The sequence below is a fragment of the Ambystoma mexicanum genome, chromosome 10 (genome assembly GCF_040938575.1).
Source record: "Ambystoma mexicanum isolate Mex_15411 chromosome 10, UKY_AmexF1_1, whole genome shotgun sequence".
Lineage (NCBI taxonomy): Eukaryota > Metazoa > Chordata > Amphibia > Caudata > Ambystomatidae > Ambystoma > Ambystoma mexicanum.
The window spans coordinates 69,320,364-69,343,171 of record NC_090932.1 but is presented as its reverse complement, the minus strand read 5'-3'; the positions used below and the strand labels follow the sequence as shown (position 1 = coordinate 69,343,171).

The 22,808-nt window shown below is 45.9% G+C and overlaps 1 protein-coding gene across 4 annotated transcripts in view; it reads right to left on the bottom strand.

Annotated features, from left to right (window-relative positions):
- LOC138491158 (deoxyribodipyrimidine photo-lyase-like) overlaps positions 1 to 22,808 on the bottom strand; it is a 64,278-nt gene that overhangs the window by 21,692 nt on the left and 19,778 nt on the right. For all 4 annotated transcript variants that reach the window (XM_069617523.1, XM_069617522.1, XM_069617521.1 and 1 more), the window contains exons 4-7: positions 21,830 to 22,012; positions 7,380 to 7,538; positions 6,321 to 6,519; positions 852 to 1,004 (exon numbers count right to left, since the gene is read on the bottom strand). In XM_069617523.1, the coding sequence (XP_069473624.1) occupies positions 852 to 1,004; positions 6,321 to 6,519; positions 7,380 to 7,538; positions 21,830 to 22,012 (694 nt within the window). The remainder of the gene's footprint in view (positions 1 to 851; positions 1,005 to 6,320; positions 6,520 to 7,379; positions 7,539 to 21,829; positions 22,013 to 22,808) is intronic.

The following is a 22,808-nucleotide window of genomic DNA, read 5'->3' as shown; positions in this document are numbered from 1 at the left end:
CAAATGTTTATGGGCTCAGTCCTTGAGCCAAAAACAAGTCTAAGATTTTTCAAACTACAAAATGTTAGTCCACTCTAAACGCAAAAGGAAAGCTCTGCAGTTCTAGGAAAGCAGAACGGACAATGTTTCTAGTGATCGAACCTACCACAGTGGCACCCAATAGTCATTGCTGAAGTTTACCTTCAGTTCAAAACTGAGCCATGCGTTGCAGCTTCCCGAGTCCGCACAAGTTGAGGTTTAGCAAAGGCTTAAAAACTCCATGTTCATCCATAGGCCAAAGACTATGGAAAGGCCTCCAGTTTTTTTTTTAAAAGGAGCAGTTTCCGTGGACAGCAAAACTCTTGCAACAACAAAGAAGAAGCAGGGAGGGTGACCCGAGGACCCTGGATGATGGAGGGACACTAACCTGATTCTGGGGTATGGTACAGGTAACTAAGCACACGTGGTATTCAAAAGTAAGCATATGATTCGGCAGAGCACCAGGAGGCGAGGTTGATATCAACTGTGACTGTATAAGGACTAAATAAATAATTGCATTTTATTTTACACATTCTGCCTAACTTGTGTGAAGAGTGTTCAGTGTGTGCTTCTCTGAACCCTTCACCACTCCACTCACACTTTCCCCAAGTCTAAGCCTTGCTGTAGTCACACTACCCAGATACAGCTTGGCTAGACATTATGGTCTTTCCTGGTTCACAAGAATAGCGTGGTCTCTCGGTCCGGTCCACAGGCCGGATTCTGAGAATTCATCTCAACACCTGCCCGTGTCAAGCACATGAGCATTTATTTATTTTTTATTGAATTAGCTGCTTAAATCAACCTTTCCATTTTATAACAAAAGAAATGATTACCTTCTACTGTGTCATATTTCTTGTTGTAGAAACAGAAGTTGTCAGCCAGTTCCCTCCGCACCATTGCTTCTTCGATGAAGCCTTCCACAGATTCCTTGAACCTGCTGCGATACTTCCGAACTTCTAGGATGGCACGCTGGACCGACACCTGACCTAGGAAGGATTTTTGAAAATAAAAATTAGCAATTGCCCAACTTCCTTTGAAATAAGCTCCTCACCTACCGATGCAAAGGACCAACTTGGTACATACAGAATACTGTTAAAGCAGATTTTGCACAACAAGCCTAGGGCGGGGCAAAAGCACCCAGACAAAAAGAAAGCCACACCTCTTAAAGGTAGGTAGAACAGCAGAGCTATCACGCTTAACTCTCAGGAAGGGGTAGCAGGCGGACACGAAACATAGGTACAATTAGTCCACACACTTATCCTTCGAAATTACCCCACACTTAAGTACTGAAAAATATATCATTTACACAACTACCCCTTCAAAATAAGAAGTTGCATATAGCAGCATATTATAAAGACATTAAACGTCGTTGAGGACTCTCCTAACCTATACTTCAGCGTAGGCCCACAACATAGTGATGGTGGGGGGCAGGAGGAGGACCAAATTCTAAACAGTAAAAAATCTCTAGTACCTGATAAGCCTGGCTACCCTACCACTCTAGCAAAGCCTTGAGTGGTACAGGTTTGTACTAGAAGTTGGAGCCCTGTACACCAAAGGGACAGTTTTATAAAGTCCTACCACAGGTGGACTTAAGAAAAACTCCAACAATGTTCTACATTGTTCTAATTGTAGATGCATGGTCTACAATTAACACAACAAAAATCACAGTTAAATGCTAAAAACTCAGTACTTGGTCCAGAACTCCAGGATTCCTTGCTGGGTACAGAAAATGTCCTGGGGCAGGTATATACTCCCGAAGTAACTTTAGGAGAGTGCATAGGAGAGTGCAAGAGTGAGTAGAATGTTCAACAGGAAATAATGGGACAAAGTCAGTAGGCTGTCTGTGTGTTTGCAGAAAACGAAGACATGTCTCCACTATACACTACAGGTGCAGATTCAACAGCAAACGACTCCAGCGAAGACCAGAGGAGACCCCCCAATGAAGAAATCCCAGAAGATGCAGCAAGAAGGACCTCCAATAGGAGATGCAGCATTGACTTGCATCCCGAAAAGTCTTACCCTCAGACCAGTGGGAGCCACGAGGGCGGGTATAGCGAAAAAGTGTCCACCTCAGGACCCAACGGTAGGTGCCCACAGTGTTGGTGTAGAGAACGACAGAAAGGTGAAACAACCCCAGAATTACAGAGCCTCTTCAGAATTACAGAGCCTCTTTAGGTGCCGTTTGTTAGGCAGAATTGCATGCAGTACCCTATGGGACCACTACACACAATTAGGATTACAGGTGTTAGCCAAACCAACCTTTGGTATAAGTCTGTACCACATAGTTTTTGGTTGCGAGCTGAGCAGACAGGCTTATCTCAAGAGTGAATGTGAGCAGTACAAGTAATTACACAGAGGTCTTTCAATCACAGTGGTTCAAGTAGAAACTTATACTCAAGGTTTCTTGGTAAAACGCTGATTAATTTATTACACAATCATTTAGAAAACATTTCACTATAAGGAGACAACTTAATATTATATACCAGTACACTTCAATACAAAGATTGTGAGACAGTTTGAGCTCCCCTGAAATAGGAGCCAAATGGCAGTTCAGTTACTTAGAAGTGAACAAAAGGGACAAGGTAAGTAGAATAGATCACATATACTTGTTAGACAGTGCAAATAGTTTCGGTTCACCAGAAGAGTTCAATTCAAGTCAATCGGCCAGGCCAAAGTCAATGGGCTAGTGTTCTGGAGAGTAAAGAGCAGTTCTGGCATCAAACAGTCAACTCTTTGCCAAAGTTCTCAGAAGTAGTTTAGGCGAAAAGGAATCATATGTCGGGTCACAAGCTGATTAGGCCTGTAAGTTGGGAAAGTTTCACAAACTTTCACCGCAAGAGTGGCGTTCTCAATCGGGTTGGCACAGTAGCTTAGTATGAAGAACAAAATGTAACTGAAGACGTTGGTTCCTGGCAGGTCCTGCAGATCTCACTGTTCCTGGGCCTCAGTCGTGGGGACAAGAGGGAGGACTCCTGCACTGCACAGTCGAAAAAGCAAACAAGATGGAGTCACTTCAGTTCCAGTAGCTGTAGATTCAAGCACACAAGCTGGTATCCCTCTCCCTGGTTAATCCTAACCAGCCTTGAGAATGGTATCCAGGTGGCTTACGAGTTGATTGGTCCCACCAACTCAAAGGAAGAAGTCGCCTTGAAGAGGCGTCTGTCGGACCTGCAGCAGGGCTTCACCGGGTAAACCAACGGTCCAGGAGTTGCAGCAGCCGTCCTCTTCCAGCTCTTCTTCGGTTCTTTCGTTCCAGTGGTCGTCTCTGCTTTCCAGTCCAAGAGACTCGCCTTTTAAAGAGTTTTCTTCCTTTCATTCCAGCCTAGCTGTCACTCACCCAGCAGGGTGGCTGTCTATGCCGGACAGTCAGCCAGCCAATCACGCCAGAGTGCATTTGGGTCTCCTAGGAGACTAAACACGGAGTTTCGGGCACCTCCCTCACTTCCTGCCCACCCCAGTCATTCAGACGCCAGAGGCGGTCTTCCGTCCTGAAACCCGCCAAAGGCATAGCAATGGACCAAACCTGGTTTGGCGCGCAGAGACAAACACTAGAAGGACCTTTCCAAAAGGAAACGGCGAAAAAAGAAGACCAGGACCCGTTTAAACAAAGGGGTTTAAGGCGCCGTCTTGAAAAACGTGACTCCCGTGATTTTTAGCTACCGGTGTTCGTGGTCGTGAAAAATCATGGTAGTTTGTTGTAAAACCACTTCCACCAGCCTTTTCAATAGGAAAGGGGAGCATTTGACTTCTACATGAGTATTTAGACACAGGGGATACTATGTAACCCCTCCAGCACTCCATTGTAAGATTGTGTGTGCTGGGTCTAGGAATTTGGAAAGACTAGTCAAGTCAATTTCACTTTACATTCTCTGGAAAACAGTAGTTTATCCCAGACAAGGTATTTAAACCTTTTGGAAGTCTAAAAAGACATCCCTGTGTCACTGCACTGAGGGTGCTGTGTAACACACATGAAAAGATTCCTATGGAATCATCTTAAAACTCCATAATCAAAGAACACAAGAGTAAAACATACATCAGAAGTGGGGGGGAAAAAAGGCTGACACTCTTTCCAGGAAAAAAAATCAAGTCCTCAAAATCCAGCAAAGTTGCTGGGGGTCTCTAAGGTGGAGGAAATTAGCACATTTATGAGAATTCTCCCTAACACGGTTTACAATGATCCATCTCAGAGAGACTTGAACCGTGGGCCAATGAAGACCGTGACACCAACACCACCACATGGCCTTCCCACATCTGGGCCTCTCAAGCCTGACATAAAAAAGCCAGAGAGGAAGACAGCACTGTTTAGAATATTATCCCAGAAGGGGGATAACTGATGGGTTTTCCCAGGAAGCAGATATGGCAGGGTAGGAATGTCCCACTATCCCTTCAGAGACAGTAACAAGGCGGGAGAACGTGGCAGTAAGACCACCAGTAGACTTTCCCAGCACAGAAGGCCTAACTCAACACACAGGTGGCATTAGCAGGAAGATGCAGGAGGTCCGGGTAGAATTCTAGCAGCAGAAAATGTCAAACCAGCTATATGCCCAGACCACTGCATCCTGTAAGGGCAGCCAGATGACGGCCCTTAACATGCATCAACGATGGGAAATCACCCAGCAGGTAAGTTACCCTGCTTCTTTGGAAATTTCCAAACAAGAGAGCCAGGAGGGACTGGGCTTCCTCTAAAGTGCCCATGGCAAAGGGGCAGACTAAGGCCTGCCCACTAATCACAACAAGGGGCTTGGCATAAAGGGGTCAGGTGGTCAACCAATGATGCAAGAGGAACAGCTCAGGGATATGCACTGGTCTAAACCCGTAGAAAACAAAATGGAGGTTGCCATGTGTGGTCACAAAGAGCTCAAATGTGCACAACAGCCAGTTGTAGGCCTACCTTGTGGTTCCCTAGAAAAAAGGAAGCCTTAAAATATTAAATGGGTGAAAGAAGGAATTCTAAAATGCTTGGGTACCTCAATGGTTAAACAAAAAGTGCATTGGGCTACCAAAAGCAATAAAATGACTTACACCCTGGTTAGGCTCAAACTAAATTGAAGCTGCCACCAGCCTGCTCCCTAGAACCAGTGTAGGGTGATGGAATCCCCCCGAGGGCACATATGGGACATGGGAACTGACAAAGGAAGGGTATTCGTCCCTCCACACTCAAAGGTAGAGCCAGCCCCATTGAGGCTAGGGAGGTGAACCCACTGCGCAAAATCCTGCGCTAGGGGTCTGGACAAGTGGAACCTCTCCGGCAAAGACTCCCCCTTAAGGGACAAGGACTTTCATTCCCATGAGGAACTACCTAGACCAAGCATCATATCAGCATATATGGGATGCCTGCTATGAAGAATAATGTGTACTCCTTATATTTGGCTGCAGACAATGCTGAAGCGAACCAGTCATCAAAAGGAAAATAGGTCTATACGCTGGAGTGTAGGCGAGTCCAATAACGGGGAAGCTGTTGGCAGAAGGAGAAGAGAAATCCTGTGCACGGTTGGGACGCTCACCACGATACGGTTGTGGTGGCAAGACACCCGGCTAACAGCGCCATGGTTGTAAATGTCCAGAACAAAAGGAGTTATTTTAACGAAAATGATTTTTTTTCTCCTGCTGAAATTACTGGCAACCCGATCCTCCCCACCCCCTTACTTATCTGTGGCCAGCACACCTCGTTGTGTGCTGCCGACTCCCTGCGATGCCAGTTCCCTTCACTTCTGTGGATAAGAACCGGCGCCGCAGGGTCAGTTTTTTTTTTTTTTTGTTTTTCAACTTTGTTCCTTAGGGAGCGTGGGACACCCCTGCAACCCCCAATGCCATTACAGAGAACAAGGGTGCTGGGGACACCCCCGCTTTCCTTGTTCGCTATAAAGTCTTGGTGTGGTAGAATTCGGCAAAATGTTCTGGTGTATGCAATTTTGGTACAGCCGAAATTGGAACAATTCTACCATTCAGTGTTTATTACCGCCCTTTCATACAGATACCCGACACCAAGATCATCATAACCAGGAAGCGTTAACAGCTTCCAACTGCATAGACCACAGCAGCCTGCAGGGAAGCCGAGAACGGAACACCAGCGAAACCAAAGACAGAAGCCAGACAACAAAGTTGATTACCCGAGCGACTGCTAAGCCCTGCAAGGTTCCCCCCTGCATACACGAAAGTACTGAGGAGGCCACTGGGGCAACAGTAGATGAGTGGGGAAACTCGTCCAGTCATATGGATAAGATACGAACGCTAAAGCAGCCTAACTGGAGTTGTGAGAAGCCAAGAAAGAATTAAACAGAATAGAAGGAATGAACGCTCACCAAAGTGAAACCATGGGGAGAGGTTGCTCAGCGCATTCTTGTTTGGGTTGTTTCGGTCAGTACCAAAGAACTTCAGTCTCTCTGCTATAAAAGACTTCAGCACCCCCATTCCAGCTTTGGTGCCAGGCTTTGCCCAGTCCACTTCGCCAACGGTTCGGTCCACCTGCAGGTTGGCGATGCACGCATCCCAGTCGATTGGCTGAAAAGTTCCATTTGGACAGAAACAGAGAAGGATAAAGTCATTGAGTAGAAAGCATTCATAGCAGACTCAAAGAAAGCTTTCACAGATCTTTGAACAGTAGTTGCAGCTCAAACTGACGGATTTTCAGCTTGAATGCATATCAACAGGAGAGAATTAGGCTATAGATACACTGGCCAAGGGGGAGGCATTCACAGGTAACAAAAGTAAAGTCTCAAAAACATGAAGTCACTGCCAAGACACTGGCAAAGCCCCACCACAAACTTGGAGAGGGCACCTTTCTGCCCAGGTCACCTGTAAACCAGCCTGTACTGCTCCCAGCTGAAATGCTGGAAACAGAACCCTTTGGCCCGTTCTCTATGACCAATGTGTCCTCCCCCTCCCCCAAGTACTATATGCATCTATCAAAGTCAGTTATGTGGGCGTTCCCACGACTGGCCAACATGGTTTAGAAATTCTTGAAATGTGCTCATAATTCAACACAAATATCCAAATGGCATACTAGACATTCCAGCGCCACCCAACCCCTTCGTCTCATTGCTAGAAATGATGCTAGGAAAATCATTACAATTAACCAGGAGTAACAATATGCTGTCGAGACAGCTCAGCGAGTTGAACGCTTGCTGCTGCCAACTGTGTGCGATCTGCAGACCGGAGGTCCGAATTCCAGCAAAGCCAACCCAGCATTTCATCCTTCCAAGATCGATATGAGAGTATCAACCTCATTGGATGATAACTGTATGTAAATGTTCCATGTGCAGCGCTTTGGCACAAGTGCAATATAAATAACAAATCATTATCACTATTAAGAGGTACACCTTCTATCCGCCATCAATTGTGCCCCAAGGCTGATGCCTTACCTCTCCCTGGAACTTGCTTTCGTGAGGGTGCACCAGCACCGGGGGGAATTCCGTCAGAAATTCTGAGACTTTATCATGGATCTTGTTCCTAATCGTCCGGGCGCCGTATTCCTGTTTGACGGAGGCCACCCAGCATGGAACTATGTTGTGTGCATCAACCTGGAAACGACAGATGCAGCGGTGAGAGGATGCTGGTGGGTAGATCACACACATATTCCAACAAGATACAGAAGCCCACCAAGGTTCACAAATGGGGATTGCCACAACATCTCACACGCCCAGGACCATCTGCCCAGCATGGAACTATGTTGTGTGCATCAACCTGGAAAGGACAGATGCAGCGGTGAGAGGATGCTGGTGGGTAGATCACACACATATTCCAACAAGATACAGAAGCCCACCAAGGTTCACAAATGGGGATTGCCACAACATCTCACACGCCCAGGACCATCTGCCCAGCATGGAACTATGTTGTGTGCATCAACCTGGAAACGACAGATGCAGCGGTGAGAGGATGCTGGTGGGTAGATCACACACACATATATTCCAACAAGATATAGAAGCCCACCAAGGTTCACAAATGGGGATTGTCACAACATCTCACACGCCCAGGACCATCTGCCCAGCATGGAACTATGTTGTGTGCATCAACCTGGAAACGACAGATGCAGCGGTGAGAGGATGCTGGTGGGTAGATCACACACACATATATTCCAACAAGATATAGAAGCCCACCAAGGTTCACAAATGGGGATTGTCACAACATCTCACACGCCCAGGACCATCTGCCCAGCATGGAACTATGTTGTGTGCATCAACCTGGAAACGACAGATGCAGCGGTGAGAGGATGCTGGTGGGTAGATCACACACATATTCCAACAAGATATAGAAGCCCACCAAGGTTCACAAATGGGGATTGCCACAACATCTCACACGCCCAGGACCATCTGCCCAGCATGGAACTATGTTGTGTGCATCAACCTGGAAACGACAGATGCAGCGGTGAGAGGATGCTGGTGGGTAGATCACACACATATTCCAACAAGATATAGAAACCCACCAAGATTCACAAATGGGGATTGCCACAACATCTCACACGCCCAGGACCATCTGCCCAGCATGGAACTATGTTGTGTGCATCAACCTGGAAACGACAGATGCAGCGGTGAGAGGATGCTGGTGGGTAGATCACACACATATATTCCAACAAGATATAGAAGCCCACCAAGGTTCACAAATGGGGATTGTCACAACATCTCACACACCCAGGACCATCTGCCCAGCATGGAACTATGTTGTGTGCATCAACCTGGAAACGACAGATGCAGCGGTGAGAGGATGCTGGTGGGTAGATCACACACATATTCCAACAAGATATAGAAGCCCACCAAGATTCACAAATGGGGATTGTCACAACATCTCACACGCCCAGGACTATCTGAAGAGTAGGAACTGCAGAGAAGAAAAGGGGAAGGAACCAGACGTGGTGGGTAGAAGATGCCCAATGACCAGGATCCCTTTTAGACAGAAACATTTTAAGCCAATAATGTTCCCAGTCATAACCAGGTGGAGTGACCTCCTTTGGAAACAGAACATCTGCACAGTTGGGGCATGACCACAGGCCACTCCCTTTCTGCACTAGGCAGAGTATGTGTGTCACTACAGACACAGAACGCAAAGCCATTCCTGTACACTGCTCAGTACCTGGTCGCGAGCTAATTCAGGGACAAAAAATGAAGAGGTGAAAAAGCTTTCCAGTGGAGGACCACAGGAGCTGCTGGCACATCAGCAAGTAGGGGCTACCCCTAATTACAGCGCTGCCAGGGGTAGTCTACAAAAATTGTCCCCACTGTATTTGATTATCCGTAGTTCAGGAAGAAAGGAAAAATGGCTTATAGTGGCTTTGTGCATCTACATGGATATCACTCTGGGTAGCACCAAGCGTGATATCCATCATGTTGATGGCACATGGTGCATCACCATGCATGCTCCCACGCGACATGCAAGCCATGAAACATTTCTACAATGAGAAAAAGAAGAATTAATGACGAATTATCCTTTTGAAAACGGTCTCGATTTCTAAGGTGGTAGTGCACAACGAAACAAAATGGTTTGCTTTTGACATTCATAAATGAATCATGTGTTTCAGTACATTGAAATCAGAGGGCTCTCTTAAAAGTCGATTAAGAGGGCCATGTATCCGATTTCCCCATCGGCAAACAGATTTAATTTCACACGACAGGTTTTTAGAACATTTCTCCTTGCAAGTCAAAAGGAAGCCCAGGTGGTATTTTAGTTCAAGCTGCCTTAGGCTTCAGGTAAAAGCCAACTATGTCCCAGCTCCTGTTCATTAAAGATTCCTGCTGCTCTACAAGTGCTTCGGTGGATCATCAAAGCACCACAATTTCACGGAAAAACCTTCAGTAAGTACAGTTAGGGTTCTCTAAGCGCATTTAGTAATCTAAAGCTTCTGAAATGCTACCCTATCAGTTTAATTATTTACTTTGACAAGAAGCAGAAGAACGCCAAGTCAGTCTGCAAATACCTGGCGATGGTGAGATCTATGCACTTACGCGTCAGGTGAGAAACATTGCCGCCAATTAGATTTATTTTCCCAGTCTTTGCTCGAATCCTGGTGCTTATATCTGGGTTGCCTGTCACCTCAGCACAGGAAGGCATTGGACACTTTTCTGAGCAGAAAGTGGTTTCCATGAATTCTAAAGGATGCTTTTATACTTCCCAGATTTTCTCACTGCAGATTTCTAGACACAAGGCCTGCTTCAAGGAGCCAGCGGCCCCTTGCCTGCCTTTTATCAGAGGGGAGTGCTGCACAATAGCAAGAGTGCATGAATGGTGCTCTGCAGCATAGCTATGGTGGCAGCAACCTGCAAACACACGAGTGAGGGATCCAGCAGTCAGGAAACCGGTCCGATTAGGTTGCCCACATCCAGTCTGGTGCCACACCCATCCTTCCAAATCAGTCTCCAAGACCAAAGATTGCGCCCGAAAAAATACCACGGTTCCCTTACTGATGTGGGGAAGAGTGCAGGTAAAACAAAACAGTTGCAGATCGCTGAGCCCAGAGGCAGTTTAGCACATTGCGAAGTATACAAACATGCCTCCGACGCAGTCGCTCCCAGCCATGGTGCAGATCAGATGATCTGTGAATTCATTAGATAGCGGGTAAAAAAGGGGGGAGGAATATATTACACAATCATAAAAGCTGGTTTAGGCTTTTATTTATTGTTTTACATATACCCATTCACTACGTTCTCCCTTACTTTTATTTATTTATTTAAATGGTGTGTATTTTACTTTTTGATGGAAAGTTAAAGATTTGTTTTAATCATATCAATTCAGCATATGAAAATCTCTTCCAGATGCTCAGTAAAACAAACGAGAACCAAGTGATCGGAGGGGGGGGGGGGGGGAAATCAGGGGAGAGCCAACTGTGCATGTCCTTCCTCTCCAATACTCAACGCCTCCGCCTCTTCCACACCTGAGGTAGGTTACCACCTAGTCCTCTGCTCAATGCCGCAAACATTGATCTCTTTTCCCGGCACTAGTAGTTCAGCTTCTCATGGCCCATCCTTTAAAATACACTAAACAAACAGTATGTATATTTTTGTCTACACATTCTCCTGGGCATATTGTGGGCAATGGAACTCGGATGGCTACTGGCAGGTTCTTTGGTGAGGGGTGTGAGGAAATCAAACCAAAGAGGAGGGAAAACGGGGCGTCTACAAAGATGGACCAAAACACAATCAATTGTTAAAATTAGCAGAGCAGTCAGGCTTCAATTTTAGGAGGGGGTTGCCTGGCAGCTAAGTGCAGTTAGGAACAAAAGATTACGCAAGAGAAAAATGCAGATACATTGAAAAATACACACTATCATGGTATTACAGACAATCAACATGAAGTACTAGGCAATGTAAAAGAGCTAGGCAGTAATTATACAAAACATTAAAAGGGCTTTCGGCAAGACACCAAATATCAGGATCTATTGACCCTCCATGATGTCTGCATGCACAGCTTCCCTCTGTGCACCGCACGGAAGACCATTAGCAGCGCACAGACAATGACCACCTTCTCAAGCACTAATGATGCACAAGCCAGAGTGGTTACCTGCCATATGCTTTTTCTGTTAAGAAAGCTACATTATACGAGCTAGTCTTGATATTCTGCTCTAGCACAACCAGATTACCCCAACTACGATAGTGTGGTTTTATTCATTTGCCATGTAAACTGTTAGGTAAGAATTTGATTTGTAGAGTCCAACTTGTGGGGCACTTTACAAGACTTCTCTTGGTATTAGGTAACCCACCTTTTAATTTGAGGCCTGTACTGCATAGGTTAGTAGTGTGACTGAGCAGCCAGGCTTATCCTAAGAGGGGTAATGTGAGCTGCACAATGAAATTAGTAAATACAGGCATCCAAGTGAACACCAAAAACTTTATAGTATAAATATGTATTCATATGTACACACAAGGATAGACAATCTTTAAAACACAGCAACTAATAGTAACATTAATCCCCAAAGTTAGGATTCAATTTCAACAAGAGCAATAATGCAGGTGAGTAACTTTTCATATGTTATACCTATTCCAGCATATTGAGTGATGTCATTTGAGCTTAGAAAGAACAATTATTTGTGATCACCATTGCAATAGAGTTATAATGAGGGAAAAGTTAGTCAGATCAGAACATACTTTGTACTTTGAAAAACAGTTAGATTCTTCCAAAGGGATGTAGGCAGTCTTTTATCCCAGCAATAATAGTGTTCAACTTTTAAAACTTGTAAGGAACCACGCACTGCCAATGCCAATAGGTTCAGAAGGGGGCCTTTAGGGAGCCAGGACAGCCAAAGTCAAAGGGCCTCATTACACGGTAGGCGGTAAGGGTTAACGGTCACCGGTAAGGGTACCGGTGACCGTTAACCCTTACCGCCTTATTACGAGGTCCCTTTGTGGGTTGGTACTTTAACGCCTGCTTTTAGCAGGCGTTAAAAAACGAACCCGCAAAGGAACCTTGGTGCGAATTACGGTACCGCAATTTGCGGTACCGTAATTAGCGCCTTCCCCATTACCATTATGCCCTATGGGGCAAAAATGGGAATTGATATTGATTGTTTATTTATATAGCGCCTATACACAGTGTGTTTCAAAGCGCTTCAAGGTGGGAGGGAACATAAGAAAAATAGAGTAACATTCAATAAAAGACCTTGAAACAATACAGAATGTGAAAAATAACTATCGTAATAGGCCTGACAACATTTCTGATAGTGCAAGTGCATAGACAAATAAGGCAAGAGGGAAAGGAAAAGGAAGGAGGACAAAACAAGCAGTAACATTACTATGCCTGACGGCAATTGATGTAGTGCAGGAGGTGAACAAGAGGAGGAGTGGGAGGCGGGGTGGATAAGAGGGGAGAAAGGGAATAACAGACACGCTACGATGCAAATTTGTCAGCGACAAATTAATAGAGATGGGGAGGGGGAGGAAGGAGAAGACAAGGAGGGGAGACAGACAAGCTGATATCAAAGTCTGGGGTGGGGAACAATGATCAGAGTAAGTGCTAAGTGGGGGGGGGGGGGGGAGTAAGAGGAGCGAGAAAGATAGTGGGCTGAGGTGTAAGAAGGTGGAGAAAAGGAAAAACGATGGGTGGGGGGGTAAGGGGTAGAAAGGAGGTTCGGGGGTTAGGGGGGGGCACACAGACACTCACGGGAGGTTTAGGGGGCACACAGACACTTGCGGGGGTCGGCGATCCGGCGTACCGCGGTGGACAGCGGTAGGCAGGGCCTTGTGAGAAGGGCCAGCCAAGGCTGCCGGCCTCCCCATTGGCCCAGATGATAAGGGCAGCAACCAATCCCACATCCCCAGCAGCACCATGCCTAGCACTCTGGTGCAGGCACTGAAGACAGCCATCTTGGAATGGCGGAATCCAACAAAGTAACAAGTATGGCAATTGACTACACATGAAAAACGGAGCATTATGTAGGATCCCAATGCATTTAAATACATACTGGTGCTAAGTGCCAATGCAGGCTGAGTCCAAAACACAATTTAGGTCCAGTTTCAGGCGTCGCCGCTCGCCGCTTCTTTAAGCCCAAAAGTGTGGGGCTTACCTTAGATTAGTGTCCGCACTGCGAGTGCAAGTGAAAGTCATGGCAGGAGAAGGTGAAAAGAGCTGCAACTGCTCCGGCGGCCACAGCAGTGAATGGGGAAGGGCCTTGGTGAATGGGGAATTACCGCTCCCGCTCACCTTGGAGTAGGGCGGTAATTCCGCCATCCACCAAGGCGGACATGGTAAAATACCGGCGGCAACCATGGCGCTAATAGCGCCATGGTTACCGCCTACCGTGTAATGAGGCCCATGTCTAGTTCAAAGTTCTGATGGTCTCTTCTTGGAAGAGGTTTTTAAAAAGTCAGTAGAAAATCACAGAAGCTCAAGAGGAACCACCTTGAAGCACAAGCTGGGAGGCCAGTGCAAGCGAGTTGAGGTCAACTCAAGAGGGTAAAATAGTACTCCCCAAGCTAGGAAGCACCACAAATGGCAAAAGGTAGATGTATCTCAAGCCCCACAGTACCTCTGAACTGAAAAATTTGTTCCAGATGGATGCCTTCCTGTTGCAGTGTGGCAAACCCTTGTTCCTGGTCCTTGGTCGTGGTGATAAAAGGGAGGATGTCTGGAATGCTTCTGCAGCAACACTCGAGAGAGGGCCTCAGCAGCAATGGGTTGTCCTTGATTCAGCTGCCTTTTTTGGTTTTGGCGCCAAAGAAGAATGAACAGCTACTTGATCCCCCGGGGGACGCTGGATGAAGATTTCCTGCTCCTGTAGGGTTCTCTGGATGCCCACGAAGTTTGGGCCGGATTCGCACTTCCAAAGACAATGCACTCTATGATGGTCAGGGGACCCCAGGCATTGGGATTCTGCAGCCTTGGAAAGTCACAGCAAGTTGGGGGTTGCGCCAAAATGAAGCTCATCTCATGGCTAGTTGGTCCCAGGGAGGAAGCTGTCCCGTACAGGTCTTCCCAGTTGAAACGAAAATGGGGTCTGCAGGGCTTCACTGGGCACTTCAGGAGGGCGCTGCAGGAGTCTTCATGCCTTCGTCGGATGTTGTCTTCCAATGGTCGACTGCCTTTATTCCAAAAATCCTCAACCTGTGCGCAAGTTCCCATTCATTCACAGCCCTAGGCTGTCAATCACAAAGCAGGGTGGCTGTCCTCACGAACAGCCAGCCGGCCAACCAGAACTGGTTTCACTCAGGCACACCTAGAGATAAATGACAGGGATGTTGGGACCCTCTCTAACTTCCTGACGTTACAGACACACGGAGCCTGGGCGGGCTTCAGACCTGAAGGCCACCAAAGGCAACTTGCACAAAAGGACTCAGAGTAAAAGCCCAGAAGAATGGACAATAATGGGAAAAAAAAGACGGCAAGGGTCATTTTGGGAAAATGGTCACCCTTGGGTGCTGTACTGCAGCCGAGGAATCAGCTTGCAGATACATGTCACCAGGTAGTAAAAAAGAAACCACAAGTTAGTGTAACAGAATGTAACATGGGAAGTGGGATAAAGGAGTGACTATGTAACCCCCCCAGCACTCCACATAGGGTGGTGTGTGTGCTGGAGCCACAAAAGAAAATAAGTAAGACGGAGTCCTCTTACTATTCTTGGAAACAGTAGTTTACCCAAGAAAACTTAGTTAAGCATTAAGGGACTACTCAGTGGCACTGCACAAAAGGTGCGGTGTGCCAATACAAAAAGCAGATGCCTATGGAGTTTACCAGACTCCATTAAACAGTAACACACACATAAATCCTAGTCAGAAAAAGCATGTGTGGAAAAAAAAAAAGTGCTACTCACTCAGGCGTTAAAAAGCCCAGAGTCCAGCAAAAGAGTTGGGGGGTCTCTAAGGTTAAAGGTAATTGGCACAGAAATGAAAATTCTCCCCAACATACGTTTTGGGAAGGCAGCTTAAATGCTCACCATCTGAATTCTGCAGTGTTATCATTACCCTGCAAGGGGAGTGCTGGATTGCAATATGAAAAGGATTATGGGCATGGAAATAGTCTGCACATACATAGGGCAAAAGCTAATCAGAAAGGTACAATACTTTTTGTATACTTATACTGGGTGTTCTCGTTACGGTCACTAACAAAATCCCAAAGGGTGCCCGAGCTACAGAGGGGTAGACTGACAGTCCCCAAGCCCTAGGCGACTGAAAGGAGGCCTCCTGATCCAGGCTTCACCACCTTTGATCTGGTAAGGGAGCTACTGTCATCTTCAGGGTTTCACGTACAATGCAAGTCAATGGCTATACGGGCGGTTACAATGGATTTCCAACCAAACAAGCACTTAACCCCTTCCCTCTTCGTTCTCTCTCTCTCTGCACTTGCACGTTCTGAAGGCTCACAGGACCGCCCCTTCCCTATTCATCAGTTTAAGCTAATTGCCTTTGTTCCCATGTTACCCTCCCCTTTGCCCTGTGGCCACTTTGGAACACAATTTGATGTCTAAGTGCACAATAATCAATACTAGGGTGGATTTTGGAAGACCAGCCTATTATGGAGAACAGGAAAGACACTGAAGTCTAGCCAAACCCAATCGGTGTAGGCAACTGGGCTGTAAGAGTGGTCCAGGGCTACAATGAGCACACTGAACACCAACAATAATTCCAGACAGACATGCCATACTCCATAATTTATTAGGCTTTAAAATACACACTAAGAAAATGACCCCTCTAGGCAAATATTGCCACACTGACTATAAGCAAATACATATATGTGTCACCCTTTGGAGAATATGGCGAGCATTTGAGTCCATAAACAGTGTAACACAGATAAGTAGCTGGATGCATAAAGTTCAGTAGAAACACTTGAGAGCAACCATAAACAGGTCCGCAATACCCAAGACGGACTGGGGCCTTAGGCCCTTAAGCGAGTTCCAAAGTTATACTTTTCACGAAGGTTACCATGTGATGTATAGAGAGAGTAAAAAACCGGTTTACTTGTTCAAACCTCCTCCCACCCCCCCCCCCCCCCCCGATTCAGATTTTTCCAGAGACCACTACGGAGGGTCCGTATTCAGTTGGGGACATGTTTTTCTGCGCTTGGTCTGGTCGAGGCAGGCCGAGGGTTTCCGGGTGCAGAGGTCACTTACGGCATCAGGATTTAAGTTTCACTCCACCGCAGTGCTTGAATCTCAGCTCCAGGGACCTTCCAGCTGAACACCTTTGGGGAGAAAAGATGAATGCTTCTGCAGAGCAGGCCACCGCAGCGACAGGCAATCTTCAGTAGGGCTATACCGGTAGAATTACCTTGAGCCTCCTCATTTAATCAGAATAATCCTGACCGGTTGAAGTAAACATTAATCGTCCTGCAGCACACTTGGCAAACAATCGAGTGGTGTTGCGGGCCAGAGCCAAGCCGCTTTGTATGGACTCTGGTGAATGGGTGAAGGCCAGTCCAGTGGGTCTCACCCCTGTTACCAAGGATTGGTCTGTGGACATCACATTCGAACAGGAAAGGTTGTTCGCCTCTCCTCACCAGACTACTACACTGAACTATAAGTGAGTTTACTCGCTGTGCGTGAACAGAGTTGCAGGCTATCATTTTACACATATGAGAAAGTCCAGTTGTTTTGAGATACACTTCTTTATCAGCAAACATGAGCCGTGTTATGTATCATTTACATGCAGTTCATCTGCAGTTTTCTTTTCATTTCCAAAGTGCAGCTAAGCATTCTTGTGGGGCGTGCAGTCTGCCTGCATGGAAAAGAAAAGTGTGCAATTGCAGTAGGTCACAAACATTTTGTTTAAGAAATACATGTCCAGGTTTTCAAAGGGTAGGGGGGGGCTTAACTAAGAATGCACCCAAGATTTAAATTGTTTGTACATGTTCTCTGGGGCCTCTTAAGATGATTGACGGATTCCATGGAACAGCAGTTTCCCAGCTCTTTTTGTTCCTGCAGATCCGGCTGAAGATGCCGGTCAGCCCATTTCAAAATGTTATTGGGGCGGGGGGGGGGGGGGGGGACGGGGGACTCTTCCTTACAGCTGCAAAAAACAGCCTGCATACGTCAACAAACCTAGTCTATGATTTTCAAACACAAAAAAGCAGTGGGAAAATTAAGTATTTTCCTTTGGTACAAACAGTTGCAGGTTGTGCAGTTTTGCATCCTAGAATAGTACATACCAGAGCACAAAATCTATAAATTATAAGGAGTTCAGTCAGTGCAGCATAGGTAAACCACTTTGGTTGGATGAGGCGTCTGTGCGGTTTGTAAATTATGATTATACAAATTATAATTTAGATTGTAATGAATTATAGTAGAGAATGGTTCCTACTCGGCATCTTCAGTTGGTCAAGTGGCACAGCGAGTAGAGCGCTCGCTTTGACATCGGTGCAGAGCCTGCTAACGCAGGTTCGAATCCCGGCGCGGCCAAACTCAGCCTTTCATCCTTCTGAGGTCGATAAATGAGCACCACACACCGTGGGTAATAATAAGCAGCGCTCAGTAGCGCTATATAAATGCCAAATTATTATCATCATCATCATCAATATTGCAATGGCTGAAGACCCTGGTGGTTTTATCATGGAATTTGAAGAGTATAAGCCACACCTTGACCTTCACTAATCCTCCAAATATTTACTGCCCCACCACACAGAATAGCTGAAAACGGGGTGAAAATGGTCTGCGATTATTGAGCACTATGGCCAGCAAATACACATTTGGAGCGAAAGCCTAAAATGTGTGAAGACTCATGCTTCCTTAGAACGGCACATCACCAGCCTCAGCATTTGTTTTCAGGTGTGCAAATGATCAAGGGATGTTTACTGTCCTCCTCTGCACAGCAGAACAAAGAAAATCAGCCAACTTGCAAGGTGAAACCCGAATTGCCCACTTAAGCAAATCAAATATGCTTTCTTTGAAGGAGTAGCAGCCCCCCACCCCCCCCCCAATGGCTCGGAAGATTATTTCAATAGAAAGGGTTAAAGATCCTGCCACTCTTACCTCACCCAGATGTTCTTTCAGTGTAGGGCTTCTTTTCTCTGGTGATGTGTTCAGTCAAGCTCCAATGGGCACTCAGTGCAGCCAAAGTGCACCCAGTAAATGAAGACCGGTATTTGCTTTTCCCAATTAACAGTCTTGAGCTACAAAGGGCCCATTTTGTCATAAAACATGTATATAAAAAGGAGGCGCTCCTAGTGCCGTTTGTGGTGCGAGTCGGTTAAGAAAAGTCTACAATGGTCACAAAATATTATTTAAAGTTACTTTAATATGCGTGCTATACCGCGATAAACATGCGTGCTACACCGCGATAAACAATCATTTGGGTAGAAGGTTATCATACCGTCCAAACATACATACTGTGACACCCCGAATTCTTTAGTGCACAAAGAAAGGAGCAGGCTCAGCACAGCTTCTGTTGATGCAAGAAGGTTGAAAATGCAGCAACAAGTCATCTTGTTACCCAAGTTGAAGATCCGCCATGTTCCAAGGATGCACTCAGAACGGTGGCGGCTGCAGTGAGGCAGCCCAGGAGAGAGCTGGCCAGTCCATTGGTTGATCCAGGGATACTTCCAAAAGTTCAGAAGGCACGGATACTCTCGCCGGGGTAGAAACTCATTTCCCCACCAGCCCAGCGGTCGAGGCACCGACCAGGGTCTCCCGTTTCCGCAAAGTAAATTATTTTGTGGTAATTTGCTTGGTTTAAATAAATTCGAAATTACTTCAAAATCAGGTATGCATTTGTGGGTAAAAATGTAAAAAAAGGGGTCTGGGGGAACCCCCATAAAAACAAGCAAGTTACCACAAATTAATCTACTTTGTGGAAATGTCATGGAATCCCGATGAGGGCCTTCTTGAGGTCAGGACAGAGGAGCAGGGCTTCCCAGGGACAGCACTCGAGTCAATGCTGGTCAGATTCAGGGGTCGTCTGCAGACTGCACTTCTTCGTAGAAGTCTTGACTCCAACAATGATCTATCGAATGGGGGAGTTCACCCAAGCCCACCAATGGCAAGGATCTGCACCATTCAAACTGGCAGTAGCTATATAATCATGGATAGCCACTGGCTACAACATAATCCAGCAACAGGCATCAGGAATGTGGACTAGGACTAGACAGTCCCAGCCCCCTCCTCCGGCCACAAACCCAAACCGCCCGCTAGCCTGCAAAAGCCACAGCTTTCGTCAGGAAAGGTAATTCCAAAGAAGGAATATCCTGACCTGAGAAGGTAAGAAGATGGACAAAGAATACATGAAAAAAGTCTTGTGGCACAGCCATTTTAGGATGATAGCCACCTTTAGTAGCCATTTGCAGTAAAAGCAAAAGTGCATGAGTAACATGTTCAGAAAATTTTAAAAATAACATTGCTGCTACCTGGTGCTGGTCTTAGGCACATTGTAAAAGTAACAAAAGCGATTATATAAAAAGATTGCAAAGTATCTTTAACTGTAAGGCGATATGTGCAATTGTAACAATACAATGAATACAATACAATGTCTCGGGAGGATAGCTCAGGAGCAATGTGCTTGCCTTGGAAGCAAGACGACACAGAGCACCACAGGTTCAATCCCCGGGTCCGCGCTTAGAAACCTCTGGGTATTAAGCGCGTTATAAATAACTTATCATATCATAATTCACAAAGAGTCTTTGTTTGATAGTCATAGGGACTAGTCAGTTTCCCGGTAAGAATGAGCTAACAGGAAGTAGGACATAAGGCTTTATTTCCCTCCAGAAAGTCAGAACAGGGTTCAAAACAAAGCAAAAAGTTACAAAGGTTATTTCTGGCATTTTCCTCCCATAGACTTCCAACACCTTCTGCCGTACAACATGTTCCAATTATTTTAGGCCATCTTTAGGTGCTATCAGCCTGCTCCAAGCACCCCCATGCAGACTACCACTTTAGCATCTGCAAACTCTTTACCCCGCGAAAAAAAGTTTGGTTTAGGCCTCCTGAAAAAGGAGGACTATTCATTTGTCTCCAAGTAGGATATTTTGGTAAGTTATGTAGAGTTCTCCAGTAGATCACAACATAAAACTGAATGAACAAATAAACTGGCCCCAGGGATGCAGGCATGTGGGTCATCGATGAAAGGACGCAATCTAAAACTAACTAGTTCTAGAAATGCACCAGAGGGGCTTGTGTGTGAAACCATATGACTTTACAAGTTTTTCTTTGGCACAGCAGACATCCAGGCGAGTTCCTTAGTTTGCATACTGGACTTGAGACATACACTCGCCCCATGGGGACAGTTGACATATTTATTAGTGCTTTCAGTAAAATGGAGCATGTCACCATAAGCACACTTCGTATTTGGTGTAATGCTGCCACCCAATGCAAGCCATGCACAATGAAACTTGGGTTTCCGTTTGTTTGCAGTAAATGTCAAAGAAATGTTTCAAACATCCCCATACTAGCCAGCAAGGTGAAGTACCATGCAAATCTTCTTGCCGATGCAAATGGGCTAGCATATCTTCCGAGTCCTGCACAGTTCACACACACACACTTGCTCAATAACAGTTAAATGCCAGTGATGTAGAGAGAATGGACGGCTACGTTATCAGGATTTGCTACAATGTATCACACACAGCTTATCGGAATCATGTCCTAACAGTGGGAGTTGAATCATGTGCTCTGCCATTCATACTCCCCATAATCCTACTCTTAGTTGCAGGCCCTGAAGCACCAATGGGCCATGCCATAGCAAATCCCAGTCAGATAACACGAAATGCAACATACTTTCATAGTCCCAGAATCATGGTTAAAATTATATAGCTGGGCCTATTCTTTCCTTGCAATAAATGGGATACTTTATGAAGGAATGTGCATGGTTTCTTCACCAAAAACAGAACAAAGTGATACCGCAGGTAGCGAGACAGGTAATTCCACAGAGACCTACATCATAAATACATCTAGGTTTTCTTCAACTGTATTCTATGGGGCAAAGAATCAGGTTCTGTACACGTAGGGTTGCTGTGTGCTTAGAATCCCCAAATAAACTGTGTTCCTACTGCACATAAGGTAGGTTGCTCGCCAGATTTCTACCCACCGTACAACTTGGGCATGGACACGTGCATGTACACAAAGGATGGGTGACATCGTACAAAATCACGTTTCATTTGTACCAAATTACTGTTCTGAAGTGAAGGTAAATCAAAGGTCAACTTAAAACAGAGGCCTTCATGAAACACCAGCGACTAAAGGGCAGTAGTCGATTAAAGTCGCACACATTATCGGAGATTGCATTACAACAGGTGAACATCCCTTTAAAATATGGACGATTGCGTGTGGCAGATCAATGATAACACTAATACTGCATTTCGACTCCCACAGCATTCCTATTGCGCAAGAGGATTTATTTATTTATTTATGCAACCCTGCGCCAGCTTTGGCCTCAGGACACTGATCACGCAACAAATACTCACGGCAAGCGCATACCTGCACGAAAGGAACATCCTCCGGGAGAAGTTCCTTCACGTCCTGCACCCACTGCATTGGCACGCGCAACGGGGAGAAGTCGGTGACCACGCCCCCAATGGCGTGCTCTTTAATAAAGCCGGGGAGCACATCTTTGGCAAAGCCAATCAGCAGGTGGAAAGGGATGTTTAACCTCTTGCACTCCTAAACGGACAGACCACCACACAGGGAGAAAAGAAAAAAAAATAAAGGGAAAGGTGAGCAAAGGAAGCAACTTTCTTCAGAGACAAAGCACAGTACATGCAAGTTAGGAAGATTCCCAGTAATGGGACTACACAGGTGGATGGAACAGAGATCTTGAATTAGAAAAAAAAGCTATATAACGGGTATGCAACCTTTAGCTCTCTAGAGGTTTTGGACTACAGTTCCCATCAGGACTAACCAGTATAGTCAATGATGAGGGATCATGGGAGTTGTAGTCCAAAACATCTGGAGAGCCCCAGATTGCCGACCCCCTGCTATATGAAAAAGTTCTTCGCAGTTAACGGTCTTGTGAAGACTTCCATGTCTTGAAACTGCCCAGGTAGACCATGTTGCAGTTTTCCTCCTCGCCAAGCACGCTCCTGATGCAGCTCTCCTCACACAGTCACCCAAAGCTCATTAGCATAACATGTCATCACTTGAAAGGGTTCTCAGGGTCGCCCAGGAAGCAGGTCTAACTAAGTAAGTTTTAAGGGCCTTAGGCTTTCTAAGGGACACTCTCTGCGGTTTGATACAGCTTTCTGAACCCTGCATATTTTGCTGTTTAATACCTTGGCACAATGCAGCCAGGGTACAAATTTAAGGCAGCATGTTTGCTCACACCAAATAATGAAAATAAAAAGAAGTGATCATTTCTTTGAAATGACGGCACATGCCTCAATGTCAAGTTTGCTCTTATTTTAGAGGAGAATAGGTTGGCCAGCTGGGCAGGGCATAGCATTCCCACTGAATATGAAAG